Genomic DNA, 15,592 nt, shown 5'->3' with positions numbered 1-15,592 from the left:
TAAGGCAGGGGTAGTGGAGGAAAAAAAAAGTATTGAATAAAGAGTCATTTTCCCAAGCACATTACGATTGACATTAGTTTCCGATCTATCTTCCACAGTGTCCGGGCCCTCAGCTCGGCCCGGAAATGCATGTGCCCGGTTCGGCCCTATAGCATTTGTGTCCGACCCGGAATGTGCACGGTCCGGTTCGACTCGGATAGGGTCCTATCCAGTTTGATATACTTGAAACGCGCAGGACCGGGCCGGGTAATCCGCCGGGCCAAACGGGCGCGCCCGGCCCGTGGAGGGCTCTGCACCATAGTGCACAACTGATCTGTCAGATTAATAACAATATTTTTTGCTCATTTCGCTATAATGAACTGTAAGAGTACTAAAAGAATTAAGTTTATTTAAATTTTGTACTAGAAACTAAAATTGAATATTAAAACAAGCATTACAATAATACAACTACACATTTCTTCTGACGCAAGGTCTTTCATGAAAGAACATTCAAATTACTTGAAGTTGGTAATGATTAATTTCAGAAAAAAATGCAGTTTTATTACTCTAATAAATGTTTCATTCTTCAATTTTAGATTCTACACGTTCTATATAATTTATATAATACTAGCAGCTTTCACCCCGCTTCGCTGCGGTCACCCCGGAACGCAATAAACTTTGTTACTTAGATAATTTTTACTTTTTCGCTTTCAAGTGATATGATAAAAACCATAGTAGATTGCACTAAATGTTAACATTATATCGCCTGTCATTTATGTTAACCCGCCGAGTGACACGGTCATGCGGGTTGCATATAAATACGTTTATTTTTATACCTATGATGAACTAACAAAGGATTTGTACGTTATGGACACTTGAATGGTCAATTATCTCAAGACACTGGTAATTAAAAATTAAAGTGATATGATAAAAACCATCTAGGGTCCAAATCCTAATAACCCCCCAAAAATGAAAGAAATTGGTTCAGCCGTATTAGCGTGATGAGCTAACAAAGGATTTGTGCGTTCTCTTTTATATAATAGACTAGCAGCGTTCACCCCGCTTCGCTGGGGTCACCCCGGAACGCAATAAACCTTGTTAATTAGATAATTTTTACTTTTTCGCTTTCAATTGATATGATAAAAACCATGTTAACATTATATCGCCTGTCATTTATGTTAACCCGCCGAGTGACACGGTCATGCGGGTTGCATATAAATACGTTTATTTTTATACCTATGATGAACTAACAAAGGATTTGTACGTTATGGACACTTGAATGGTCAATTATCTCAAGACACTGGTAATTAAAAATTAAAGTGATATGATAAAAACCATCTAGGGTCCAAATCCTAATAACCCCCCAAAAATGAAAGAAATTGGTTCAGCCGTATTAGCGTGATGAGCTAACAAAGGATTTGTGCGTTCTCTTTTATATAATAGATAATTTAATTAAATTTAATTTTGTTCATGGAAGACCTACTTTCAGAAAGGTATGTGCAGTTGTATTATTCTAATGGAAGTTTTATTCTTCAATCTTAGTTTCCAATACATAATTTAAATAAACATAATTGTTTTAGTACCTGTTCAGTCTATTACAGTGAAATTGGCAAATTATTAATGTTGATAATCTGACAGATTGGTGTTATAATTAATATTTTCCTCGACAGAGAGTTGTGGACACCATAATTAGAAAAATTTGTGTGTTAAATTGGCTACTTAGAAGTATTCAAAGATAAATTTATGTGGAAAAAGTTCCTACAAACGAAAGAAATAAATAGTAATTAAGGAGATAATTAAATGTAAATTTGCATAATATCCCCTTCCACGACAGCAACATCCATCACTGCCGAAACATCAAAATACTCGTCGAGATACATTTCACGGAAAGAAGGAAAGATGTAAAAGGAAATTCAATGTTTTATACGTAAAATGGTTGTCTCACTACACGCGGATAGAAGATGGCGGAGTGTTAGTGGATTGAATGTGTGTGTGTTATAAAATGATATAAAGTTATATGCCATTTTTATAGCGTTTTAACTTTATGATTCAACTACGTAAAATCAACATTATTCTTAATTGCTTATTACTAGACCAATATATACTCTTCAAACATTGTTTTCTATGTATAATCAATTATAACATGAATAATAAGCAAAGATTTTATCATTGGATTTTCCAAACTTGTTCTATTGCAAGAATGATAGAAGATCATTTTTACTTTACCAATAAATTATTTACTATAAATACAATTATTTATTATATAGGGTGTCCCGTAAATAACTACATAAACTTCAGGTGTGAATTCTTGAGGTCCAAAGGAGTGAAAAGCTTCATATGAATATAGATGCTTAGAAACCTCTGAAAGAAGATATTCAATGAAATTGAAAACGGCTGGTAGGTGGAAGCATCTTAATAGTGTTGAACATTCATTCTGTAGAACATGACAAGAACAACGTTATTTCATGTTTTAAAGAAACGGACGTGTAAATTAGCGATCACTTATTGAACTTTAGCGATATTAATTGTGGATTTCAAAGAACCCTTAAGGCTACAAATACAAACTTTTGGTACTTTATCATTAATGAAACATTGCGACAGCATTTACAGAATTCTATTCCGGATAATATACCTATTTTCACATCCAATCTGGTTCAGCAGTATGAATCACCAACATCAGCGCAAGAGTATTATCCGTATCTTGTTTAAGAACATTCGCTCTTTAAACTCCAACAGAATATTTGAGAAACACTGGCGGCATCTCATAACATCGACTGTAAATGCCTGAATGAAACAATTCTGAAAATAATCATTGCTATTTACCCAAATATCATTATTGCTTCGTTCTGACTTACTCCAGGATGTTGCCCGGGGCGGTGCTGCATTACCTCTTACGTGTTCCTGCCGAAACTTCACCACCACATTCTGAACAATATCCGGAACACGTCATTGCTACGATCTATTTTCCAGATCGAGTTATCACAGTACTAACATATCTATGTGAGGCCAATTCGACTACCGTCATATTGTTTCCCCACATATCTGGACCTACATTTCAAAACCTACGCTCTTCTGGCTGACATAAATTACTATTCTCGTATTGCAGCTCAAAAACAACAGTTTCATGACTTTCTTCTTACTGCGAGTGCCTCTTTCATTCAAATCCCACAGCCCACACTCCACGACAGTGGAACCACTTCCCATATAGTCATACTATTAAATAATCTTTTGACTTCTTCTACAATCGAAGTATTGGGAACTATAGGTAGTGATCATCTTCCAATTCTTTTTACCGCTAAGCAGCCCGAACGTACTTAGAATGTCGTGTTTTCATCTCTAAAATATAATTTCAAGAAGGCCAACTATAATATACACAACTTACATCACCGCACGGTTCGAAGATACTAATTCAATTCTGACTACCTTTGAATCAATAAATCTATTAACGGAGACGTTAATAGAAGCTATTACAAGTGGTACCGAACATGCTGTTCCTAAACATACTCTACTACAGCCTAATCTCTTTGCATACGCACTTACACTTCTAGCTCGTTCTCACGACTACCTCACGGAGTACAGATGAACAAATGATCCATATTTTTTTCATTTATGCAGTTTCAGAGAACGGTAAAACACTACATCATGGCAAAGAAGTGGATTACCTGGCAAAGAAGTGAATTCTTGTAATCATCTCAATAATGAGCGAAATTCAACGAAATTTTGGAATTCGTTTAATCGTTTGGCATTCCAGAAACATGGACCTCAGTATCTTTTTCTTGTTAATGGTATACGGCTTGACAAGACAATGACAAGAAAACTGCATTTGCAATGCACTTTGAGGACGTCCTTACACTCCACTCCAATGTTTGCATATCCTTCTCATCAACCTATCGAACTAGAGGGAAATCCAAATCAGCAGTTTGGCGCTCCACTCAGTCATGTCGATGAACTACTAGTGTCAGTTACACCTGAGGATATACACAATGGTCTGCGTAACAGACGCAATGTCTCACCCGGAACAGACTTTGTCAGCTATCGTCAATTTTCACAGACACCAACTATATTTCATATGCTCCTTGCCATTCTCTATACTACCATCTTAGAACAGGATGCTTTCTTAGTCCATGGAAACTTGCTAGACTCATAGTCTTCTTAAAACCACAGAAAGACTCGACATCAGTTACTTCCTACAGACACATTAGCCTAACTACAGTCTTCAGTAAAACATCGGTAAAAATCTAGTTAAAAGGCTTCATTTTTATACCTCACACTGTAATATACTTCCTCTTACTCAAACAGGATTTCGACCCTTCTTTGTTACCAATGATTATATATACCTGACCAATAAATTTGCTACTAATAATCTTCACTGTGCACCAGTAATAACAAACAAATCACGAGCATTAATGATCTTCAAATTATTAAATTTTATTACATATTAATGAAATTACATGTTAAAGTGTCTATTTACTCATGATATGTCTCTGTATATTTATTTCGAATACTAGGTAGGACAACATAGGCAATATTTTATTTCTTATTACGTGCATATTCTCTGCTTGAAAGCATAGATTCTTTCATATTTCACATCGATCTGTATTTTTTTAAGAATTGTGGATCTGAATAAAGATCTCTTGCCCTCGACTTTCCATCTATTAATGGGCACAACTAGACTCAGAATGATTGGGTGATTGGAGGGAAAATGGAAACGTCATCCGCATGGCCATTTGTTCCCGTTATAGTGAAAGCTACTAACCATATGCATGTGGGTCATAAATTGGGAGAAACGACTGTAAGTTAAAAACCACAATAATAATAATAATAAAGAAAACACATAAGAAGATCATGAAAACCAAATGCTGCAAGATAGGGAATAAACGAGAAGTGAGTATTGGGTGTAAGAATGCTCAGATCGAGGTCACGGTAGTTCAGTGGTACAGCGCTTACCTCTGGTGGGTAGGATTCCTGGTTCGATCATCGGTCAAGTAAATTTGTGGTGGACAACAACGTGTACATGTATTTGCTCGGATACTCCAGTTTCCTCCCACATTCTCATTCCACCATTTTTCCATCATCCTTCACTTGACTTAATCATCCATCTTTTCTAGCCGAAACGGCATAATTGTGGGACATTAAACTGAAATATTTCATTTCATTTTTTTCATTTCCGAATACTCAGAGAGACGATACACTCCTCACAATACAGACTGTCAATAGTACATAAATATTTGGTCTAGGAATTAATTCGTGCGGTTGGTACGCACACATTGAAGCTGTAGTACAAACACAAAATACATAAATACCTTAAGAAAAATATTGTCCATCGCTAGCCACCACTTTCGCCCATCTGTCAGGCAATGTACGGATTCCGTGGCGAAAGAAGTCCTCATCCTTGGAAGCGATCCAGTCAGAGACCCATGTTTCGATATCTTCTGAAGAAGTAAACCGCTGTCCAATCAAATCGTTGTTCATGCAATCGAACAAGTAGTAGTCCGAAGGAGCAACGTCTGGTGAATACGGCGGGTGGGGTAAAACTTCCCATCCGACATTTTCTAAATAGGTTTTGACCGGTTTTGCGACATGTGGGCGAGCGTTATCATGTTGAACAATAAGTTTATCATGTCTGTTCTCCCATTCTGGTCGTGTTCTGGCCAGAGCTTGCTTCAAACACATTAATTGTCGTCGATAACGTTCTCCATTCATAGTTTCACCCGGTTGCAGCAGCTCATAGTACACCACACCTTTCATATCCCACCATATGCACAGCATAACCTTTGCACAGTGAATATCTCGTTTTGGTTGTGATGGACCTGGTTCACCTGGTTTCACCCAGGCCTTTTTTCGTTTAGGGTTCTCGTAATGGATCCACTTCTCATCACCCGTAATAATTCGATGCAGAAACCCCTTTCTGCTCTGTCGTTGAAGCAGCAATTCGCAAATGGTTTTTCGTCTTTCAACGTCTCTGTCTTTCAATTCATGTGGAACCCAATGTGACATCTTTTGAATCATTCCCATGGCTTTCAAGCGTTTGGAGACTGTTGTTTGATCAACGCCTAATGCTGCTCCAAGTTGTTCCTGCGTTTGACACGAATCCTACTCGAGCAATGCTATCAATTCTTCGTCTTGAAATTTTTTTGGCTGTCCAGCTCGCTCTTGGTCTGCCAAGCCGAAATCACCACTTCTAAACCGTGCAAACCACTTCTGACACGTTCGCTCAGCTAGAGCATGGTCACCATACACTTCCACCAAAATACGATGACTTTCAGTTGCACTTTTCTGCATGTTAAAGTAATGCAGCAGGACACCCCGCAAAAACACTTTATCAGGCACAAATTGCGCCATGTTCACTTAACTACAAACTGGTGTTGTTGACGCTTTAATCCACTGCCCTATACTACGAACGATACGCGATGACAGGGGTTTGCAACACATGTGTGGATACACGGAACTGTGGGACGCTCCGTTCGTTGCGCCATCTGTTGTCCACCCGCACGAATTAATTTCTAGACCAAATAAGAGTGTGAGACAAGCAGGGGCGGATCCAGGAGGTGATCTTCCCGATCTCGATAAAAAACTTTCTTATTTTATATATACATAAAATCAATCCCAGAGTTTGGAGCTCTTAAAAGTAGCTTTAATTAGCAGTATTATAACCCACCGCCCCCACCAGAAGTCCGTCCTGGATCCGCCCCTGGGCAGTAGGGTCGAGCGTTTTGCAGTTTTGTTGAAAATTCGATGACGGCTAGTGCGGAAAAGGTGCCATTAGTGGCACCGACCTTACTATTTTTTAAAAAAATATATTTTTGGACAATCCCTTACCCTGCCCCAACGGACTTAAAGTTTTTAAGTTTTTGGTTAGGCAACACGCACAACACCAATGACAGAAAAGCTACTTGTGGTCGTTTTTAGAGTTACGTGATGGCTATAATACAATAATTTTAAAATGCTTATGAGTCAAAGTATAGCTATATTAGCTCAGTTGTTGGAATTAATGTCCAGATTTTGCTTGGAATGCCACGTTAACGATGATTATAGGCATAGCCCTTGATATAACACGATTTTCTTTGTGCAACTCTTCGCTTAATTTGCTGTGTACGCAAAATAACCCAGAACTCACCACGGAGAGGTGGTTGCACATCGAGTTCTGCCCACCCACCCACCCAGTAGGCATACGTTGACATTTGACCTTAGGTCACGTAGTTCTTCTTGGTCTTGAAGCGGGACATTCTTGTTTTAGACTTCAGTTTGGCTCTAATGTAGATATCTCTTGCGTTCTGGCCGCACTTTTTCGACGCTGCCTCGGACACCAGCTTCACTGTGCGTTTCACAGCTTGACTATGGCAAGGAAATGTTGTTAGAGTAGCTTAAGTTCGGATGTTTTCTTCAAGCTGCTGATCCGTTATGTTTCGTGTGATTGGCGGCTCTGTTAGACATTTAGGGCAATTAATCATGTCGTAGTAATTTTCAGTTGTAAAGTTTAATTTCGGAACAATGAAGTCACGTGGGCAGCTTGATCTCCGAGTCTTCTGGCTACGGCACTTTTTTTTATCCTTCTCCAGCCTAACGTTCGAATATGCGGATTTTCATCTGCTGTCATCGCTATCAGCAGGTTTTCATGATGAGTGTAGTATCCGTTTGTTTGTAGAACAGAATGAAATATGTGTTGTAGATATTCTGGCAGAAAACGTGATAGCTTAACTATGCTAAACAGATGCATGGCGCCCATTTCGCACGAAGGATTTCGCCGTATTGAAAACCAGACGGGAGCGTATACTTTAACAATGTACTAGCAAAGTAGGCACCAACTTGAACTAGGTTTATCAGTACTGATGTAGTAGCGAAGCATCCTGCAGGCCAATGTAAGTCATCGTGAATGTGATAATGGTCCTAGTTTTCTGTTTGCTAGATCGGTAGTACACATTCCTGTAGCAACAGCCTTACAAATTTCAAAGAGATAATTCTGGTCGCTGCTTAAACCATATGGGTTTTAAATTTCAGACACCCATTCAACGGGAGTGGGTGTAAAGGAGACGATCGGTGAACGTACACAATCCTTTAATTTCTTTCTGATGGGTCCGGAAAAAGCGTTGGACCCGGTCGTCCCACCATCCAATTCGGTAACAAGGTGTCGAAATGGCAACTCGTTGGTATGAAGAAGGCAAATGAGATGCTGCAGTTCCTTTCCTAGGGATCTTTGTATCTGACTTATCCCATCCTGTGTTCGTGGCTTCACCATCGCTGCCGACTGCCTCAAGACTTGACACATCGTACTGGTTCTTCTCTAAAAGCTCCAATATAGAGTCGCCAATATTCATGCCAGTGCCTGACTCAGGTATGACATGGCCCAAGTATTCTGAACCGGGCTCCGATTGAACTGTGATATGCTTTTCTGTAACCTCTCGTCTTCGTAGTTTGCCGTTAATTTTTTCTTGCACAAGAGTTACATCATTTTTCCGTCGAAGTAGATACTTGTAATCGCCCGGCCTAGGTGAGCCTTTTCTTTCTGGATCTTCTCACCCAGTTTATCTTTTCCTCTTCGTACCTTAGATCTGTCAACAACAAGATTTTTGTCCTCTGGCGTTATGAGACTCGCGTCCTGAAGTACGGCAGAAGCGATCAAAGCAACTTGTCTGTCTGAAGCTCCAGTTCTAAACGCTGCCTCCGCTGTATTTTGAAGACAGATGAGCTTTAGGCTATGTTTTCTTCTTGATCGCGCCTCGAAGTCAGATCCCGACGTGCTTCCCGATTCAACAGCTTCGTTGGATTCCCCTGACGACGCCAGTATCTTTGACCTGTACCTATGCCTAATCCCACTAGTTGATGGACTTGCTTCAACACTTCCAGCGCATTTCTTGGTTGTCTACCCCTTAAATCTGCTCACTTTACGGGAAAACATCTTTGACAGAGATTTGCTTGTTCGGACGTCAATGTTGCCAATACTCATTTTCCGTGATGTTCTCTGGTCCAAAGGAAACTTGAATTCTCGTTTTGGAATCTTGCGTGTCCTCTCACAGTTGCAATCTTCGGCGGTTTTACATTTGCAAAACGCAATATCAAAAAGAGACTTTTCCGCGTGTGCAACAAAACCCCCACGAAGTGTTGCTTCTTGTCCTTATCGACTGACATGTTTTTTCTTGGTGTGACACTTATTATAAAATGTTTTCAGCATGTCAAAAATTCTCTTTTCTGAAACCACAGGAATGCTTGCTTTACGCCAAATATGTACAACTCTTTGTCCAACTAGTTTACAAATGTCAGTCACTGGTAATTTAGTTACACTTTCGTCACCACTTAAACCACTTCGAAACCAATGATAATGTCGCATAAAGTCAGCGTATGTGGGTAACTCCACTTCACTCATTTCACTTGGAGTGCCAAATAAGCCCCTTTCACACTTTACTGCGTTGGTTTGCTATGGGGCTTTTTCTTCATATTGCTTTTCATTGCTTCCGAACTTGGAAACCAAAGTATACAAAATGTCTGAAAATCTCACTAAGAAGACTGTAACTTTAAGTACAATGCACAAACTCCCTGTCTTAACCGAAATAGTAGCGAACTAAAACCGTTAAAGCTTAAGCTGCAATAAACTGGCCTGTTGTATTGGTTGGCCAAAGTACGCAATATTTATACCACCGCCGAACTTCGAGCGAGAATATTCTAGAAACGTCGGCGTAGGTTCGTTCTGGAGCCAACGAGTCGAGCGGGAGGTGCGCGAATTTTCTGGACGGAGCTGGATGTTGCGACGATGCTCGAAGAGCGTGGCCAAAGTAAGCATCCACGAAGTTGTGTAGCCTGCCGATAGATGGCACTGTGTACATAACAAGCAAAGAGTTGCCAAAAACAAATCGTGTTATATCAAGAGCTATGCCTATAATCATCTTTAACGTGGCATTCCAAACAAAATCTGGACATTAATTCCAACAACTGAGCTAATATGGTTGTACTTTGACTCATAAACATTTTAAAATTATTTACTGGCATTGCTACAAGTTTCTTTTAATAAAATAATTTTATTATAGTCATCAGGTAACTCTAAAAACGACCACAAGTAGCTTTTCTGTCATTGGTGTTGTGCGTGTTGCCTAACCAAACACTTTAAACTTTTAGTCCGTTGGGGCAGGGTAAGAGGTTGTTCAAAAAAATAAAAAAATCAGCAAGGTTGGTGACACTAATGGCACCTTTTCCGCACTAGGCGTAATCGAATTTCCAACAAAAGTGCAAAACGCTCCACCCTACTGGATGAAAGGTGCGCAAACACGCCAGAAGCACTTATTTCGACGCCTAGTACACGTCGATGTTTGCCAATGTTCCAGAAGAGGCTTGATATCGTGAAGTGACACGTGTCTTGGAATATGCTTCATTGGAAGTGGTGTTTGTATCCCGAGGACTTAGAGTAGTGCCATACAGATGAGTCTTGATCTTTGATGACACTTTTTAGCCATACACTGCATGTGACTCGAATTAATATGATTGGGATAACGTTACTGATAAGAAACAACTTCGGTCTTTTTGCTCAGGGAGTAACAGTATTTTGATACTCACATATGATATACAATTTTGAATTATTTCTCTGTTTGCAAAGAATGGTGAAAAATCTATAAATTTTGCTAATGTCTCTATCTTTACGTTTGAATTTCAGGAAATTTCATTCGATTAATAATAAAAGAAATGACTCAGATGAGTAAAATTTAAGCTTAGTTTACTAACAAATGTATTCTAACAGGGTACATTAATCTGGTATTTTACAAATCTTTTAATATTAATTTTTGTTCAAGTAGTAAATATCCTTCAGGTTGTTACTTCCCCATCCATTAATAATATCGACATTGCGCTTACGAATGGTCGTTCCCGATTTTCCCTGTGCAACAAAGATAATGATCTCTGATTTACTGTCATTAATAAAGGGACTTCTAATGGCAATCTCGAGTTTCAATTTGTAATCTCTATTCTTTTGGCCTATTCCAATAAAGCATGGATTGCAGAACTCTTCCATGGCGTCTATCACTTGCAATGGGTCTTCTTTGTCTTCAATTACGGTATCAGACACTTTATGATCGATGGTAACGATGTCATTGCTTTCCAATGCCAGTGGAGCCTCGTCTGCAAGGCAGTTGATATCTAGCTTCAGCTTAATTCCCATATTGTAAGGTGGCGGCTCTACAAATCTGCAAATAAACAGATAAATACACTGTTACAACAGCTCCTTCAAACTGTTATAGGTAGATTGCAATTATTTTCTGAACAGCTATGACTTTTGTCGCGAAGCTAGTCAGCGAGCCAGAACATGGAAGGGGAGTGATGAATTGCGCACAGTGAAAGCGCTGTGGTCAGTATGTGCGAGCTGTTAGCCAATTGTTTTCGCGCTGTTGTAGAAACGTCATTCTGTGCGACTGGATTCAGAGATGCACGTACGAATGCTCACAACTGTTCCGAAAATAATCTACCTATACGTTCTATATTGCTGTTTCCAGTATTGGAGTTAAATTTTAAGACATTACTAAGGGAGAATAGGACATAATTTGAAACATTAGTAGTAACCTATCTCACAAGAACACAACATCAGTCTTGCAGATACTACCCTCGCACACGCTTACAACTCAGCATAGCGATTGTAATGGTTAGGAGAATGTGTTCTTCACAGACATCTTGAGTCTGCAATGGAGATGATTTGTCACACCACATTACTTTTCCAACCATCGGTGGTTCATGCTATATATTTTCAGACAGTGGTGTACGCAGACGGAAGTTATTCCATTTCCCCTTCAATAAGATAGTATGAAAAATCGTATATTTACCATATTAAGACACAGATAGTTATCAAGATAATAGAATCACCCGGAGTTCTAAACAGGTTAGATGTCCGGGTTGGAACAGTCAGGCGACGGCCGCAGTGCAGGGCTGTTGGCGTTAGTGTGTTGCTTCATACTATGTGAGGAGCAGTAGAACGGCAGTGTGTAGCGAATTGGCAAATTATGATATCAGCACTTCCCACAGAATGTGTCAATAATCACAACCTGTCGCGAGTTAAACGATATGGATATACAAGAGCGAGTTTCACAGGCGACACTGCTGATAAGGGATCATAACGTTTTAACACGACACCCACGATGCTGTGAAAATGCCTCATGGAGCGCTCATGACTTCAAACGTAAGTTATTGACAGATAAGTAATTCTTCATCTTATTTCAAACCAGGGTTCGTGTTTTCGTATCTCAAATGTCTCCGCCCAGCCTTGAAACAGAAGCAGCCCTGTGATGTTGTTGAACATGATATCCTGGTTTCCAGTGGGTCTTATGTTTACGTTTATCAGTTACGTTACTGCTCATGATTATGTTGCTATGTTAGGCTAGCATTAGTATCTTACGGCACGGATGTTGTTTTTGCACAATGACGCCATATTCCAGGATGATACTACGCCAATTCGCATAGCTGGAACTATTGTGTTGTTGTTTCAGGAACATTAAAATGAAGTTGAATATCCCCCTGGGCGGCTCAATCCCCGAATTTGTACATAATTGAACAGCCTTGATCCGTTTTGAAGACACGAATCTGACGAAAATTTCCGCCTTCATCCTCTCAGGGAACTGACTGATACACTGTGCGCAGAACGGTGTAATATTCCATTTATTATCATTCGCAATCTCTTTGACTTCATTTTACGTTGCATCAGAACTGTTCTGACAGTGAAAGGTAGTCCAATGTCATATTCATCTGTTAAGTTGCGTTTTTAAGGAGTTCCTATTATCTTGATAGTCATCTGTGTATATACAGGAGGAAGTCGGAAAATAAGTTTCTTCTCAGGGTTATCGCAGGGTTAGCAGTAAGTTCGGTTCAGCGGCTCATTCTGTACTCGACAAGTATGGAGGTTGAAACAATCAATGCTCAATTGTTTTGTCAGCGACTGAGAAGACTGAAGTGTGCTTGCCACCCTTAGTTAGGAGCACCTTGTCTATGCGTCGTACAGTCGTAGCCTCGCTCCCAGCGACTTCCGCCTCTTTCTAGCCTTGGAGAAGGCTCTCAGTGGAAGGTATTTTGGAAGCAATGATTAAGTGAAGACAGCTGTGAAGGACGTCGCATGATAAGCATTTCTCTCAAGAGGAGTGTTTAAACCTTGATAAGCAATATGATATACCTTAGTTGAAATAATAATAATACAAAACTTCTAATTTGGACTTAACTGCAGTACCTTGTATGAATTTACGATATCTGCCTATCGCTGTAAGAATCAGAGGCGGCGGAGCCTTCATTCCTAAAAGATCGAGTTGATGAAAAGGCGGATCTCCAGGCAAAAGCGGATTTGGCGCATCACCAAAAGGCATAGTTGAGTAAAATCATGAAATGTAAGATATGCCTGTTGCTTATTTCAGAGACAATATACATCAACGTTCTTGGTTCTTAAGTAGAAAAATAAAGTAAGCCAAGTTCTGTATTTCTGCAGTATATTATTTGTCTTACACTCACACCACTATTCATAGCCGTCAAGAGAAACTTACTTTCCGACCTACCATTGTACAAAAATCTTTAAACTTATGACGCCAACCTGGGGTCCGTGCGGACCCCAGGCTTTATTATGTTCATATATTTTCTCTGTTTGTTTCATTTTCTTATCCACGGCCTAGGACATCTCTTTTTAATATGTTTCCAATTCACTCATAACAATTTACTTGTTGTAGCTTTTGCATTTAGAAATTATAAACATATTTAAGAACCAAAACGTATTTAGCACACCTGGGGTCCGTACGGACCCCATGGTTTTCCATGCTTCCATATGTGCAGATATATAAATAAAGCTTGCTAATTGGTAGTTCCTAACAACGACAACATAAATAAAAGTAAATATTTATTCCTCTCACAAGTGAGTTGTGTTGTTTTAAAAATTGTCAGAGATGGCAGCACTATCTTTGTGTTATTAATCTATTAGAATTTGGATACCTCACTGGATGTTACTATACACATATTTTTAAAACAAAAAAGTTCTCTTTAACAAAAAGTGTACTTCCTGTATAATATTTGTGAGGAAATTGTTCAATTTTATTTGTATTTCAATGTTGCCGGAGTATATTACTACTCAAATATACAGAAAACGGTGCGTTTTAGGCAAAATTACATTGAGAAAGTTCTGTTATTTAGTTGCAGTGTCTCGTCTCGGACTGCCTAAAGAAAGCGTTCTGCGGATGTTAGAAGTAACTAATAGCAAAGCAACTGAGGTTAAATCGGACGACAGCCATTACGAGTATCAACGTGAATTGTGGGAAAGGAGGAAGGGAAAGGAGACTGAACTACCGGTAGCTTTAATGAACGTGACATGAACCTGTTTTCTAATTATGACCCTCTGCAGCGTTCTAGCCGAATTTTAGACATGTCAACAGAGCACGGAACAAAGACTACAGAATTTACACCTCCACGTGGAAAAAAAAATCAAGTGCACAGGACCCACCAGAACACCAGATATTGGCAGAAAATGTCGTCAAGGAACTCAAACCAGCGGAATTAGATATTCAGAATGAACTACCTGCCTTCCAAGTTTTCAAACTCCAGAATCAGCAAATCTAATTGTGCAGGAAACAGAAGCTCGAATCTATGTTGAGAAAGCAAAGGAGTAAAACTCAGAAAACGACGAAACTGAAATATATGCGTTCATAGACTTCATTATTTTGGCCCTATTGCCAAAATCGGCAGAAGAAGGCTTGAATGAATTGTGGCCAAGTGAAAATGGACGTCCAATATTCCAAGCAACGACGTCGCTGAATCGTTTCAACTGTCTCCTTAGCTTTTGTTGATTTCATAATATTCAAACTAGTCAAGAGAATCTGGAAACAGACAAGTTATCAGCATTCCGTGAACTCGGGGAAATATTCATTCTGAATTTCCATGACTTGTACAGATCTGGAAATTTGTAAGCTATGGATCAGTAACTGGTACCTACATGTGGAAGATATCTTTTTGTATGTTTACATTCCAAGTATGACCGGAAAATACGGTATAAAAATTTACTGAGTGTTCAATACTGAAACATCATAATGATTCAGAAACAAAATATATGTTTGTCAGCATCTAGGGCATGAACGAGGGAATGTAAAAGACCTGGTGAAGTGACTTGTAAAGCCATGGTTAGATGAGCGATGATATATAACAATGGATATTTATTTCAGAAGCACCGGGCTTGCCGGGAGTTATGTCTTCTCATAACAACAGTTCTTGGTACAATGAGAAGGCGCAAAAGGGATATCCATATGGAAATGGTTGAAAGCCGTGAGCGATCAGAAAACACGTAGAAATAAAGAAAATGTAGTATATATAAAATTTCAGTAGAATGTATTGTAGTACACAAATGTTGCACTACATACATACATATATATATATATATATATATATATATATATATATATATATATATATATATATATATATATATATGTGTGTGTGTGTGTGTGTTTAAAAATGGTTTGTGTTTAGTATATTTTTCTAGTAATATATATATATATATATATATATATATATATATATATATATATATATATATATATATATATATATATATATATATATATATATATATATAATTGTTACTATATTATAGTAAATAAAACTAAGGAACTGTATTTAACAATAT

At 38.7% G+C, this 15,592-nt stretch overlaps 1 protein-coding gene across 3 annotated transcripts in view; it reads right to left on the bottom strand.

The window, feature by feature from the left end:
- Positions 1-10,670: 10,670 nt before the first annotated feature.
- Positions 10,671-15,592, bottom strand: part of LOC145672148 (uncharacterized) — a 465,896-nt gene continuing 460,974 nt past the window's right edge. For 2 of the 3 annotated variants that reach the window (XM_081741523.1, XM_081741486.1), the window contains one exon: positions 10,671-11,144. In XM_081741523.1, the coding sequence (XP_081597649.1) occupies positions 10,739-11,144 (406 nt within the window). In that variant the 3' untranslated portion in view covers positions 10,671-10,738. The remainder of the gene's footprint in view (positions 11,145-15,592) is intronic. The other variant, XM_081741495.1, reaches the window with a different exon arrangement.

Source organism: Thermobia domestica, chromosome 2 (assembly GCF_964235325.1).
Source record: "Thermobia domestica chromosome 2, izTheDome1.hap1.1, whole genome shotgun sequence".
Classification (NCBI taxonomy): Eukaryota; Metazoa; Arthropoda; class Insecta; order Zygentoma; family Lepismatidae; genus Thermobia; species Thermobia domestica.
Note: the sequence above shows the minus strand (reverse complement) of the source record. Positions and strands in the feature narration are given on the sequence as shown.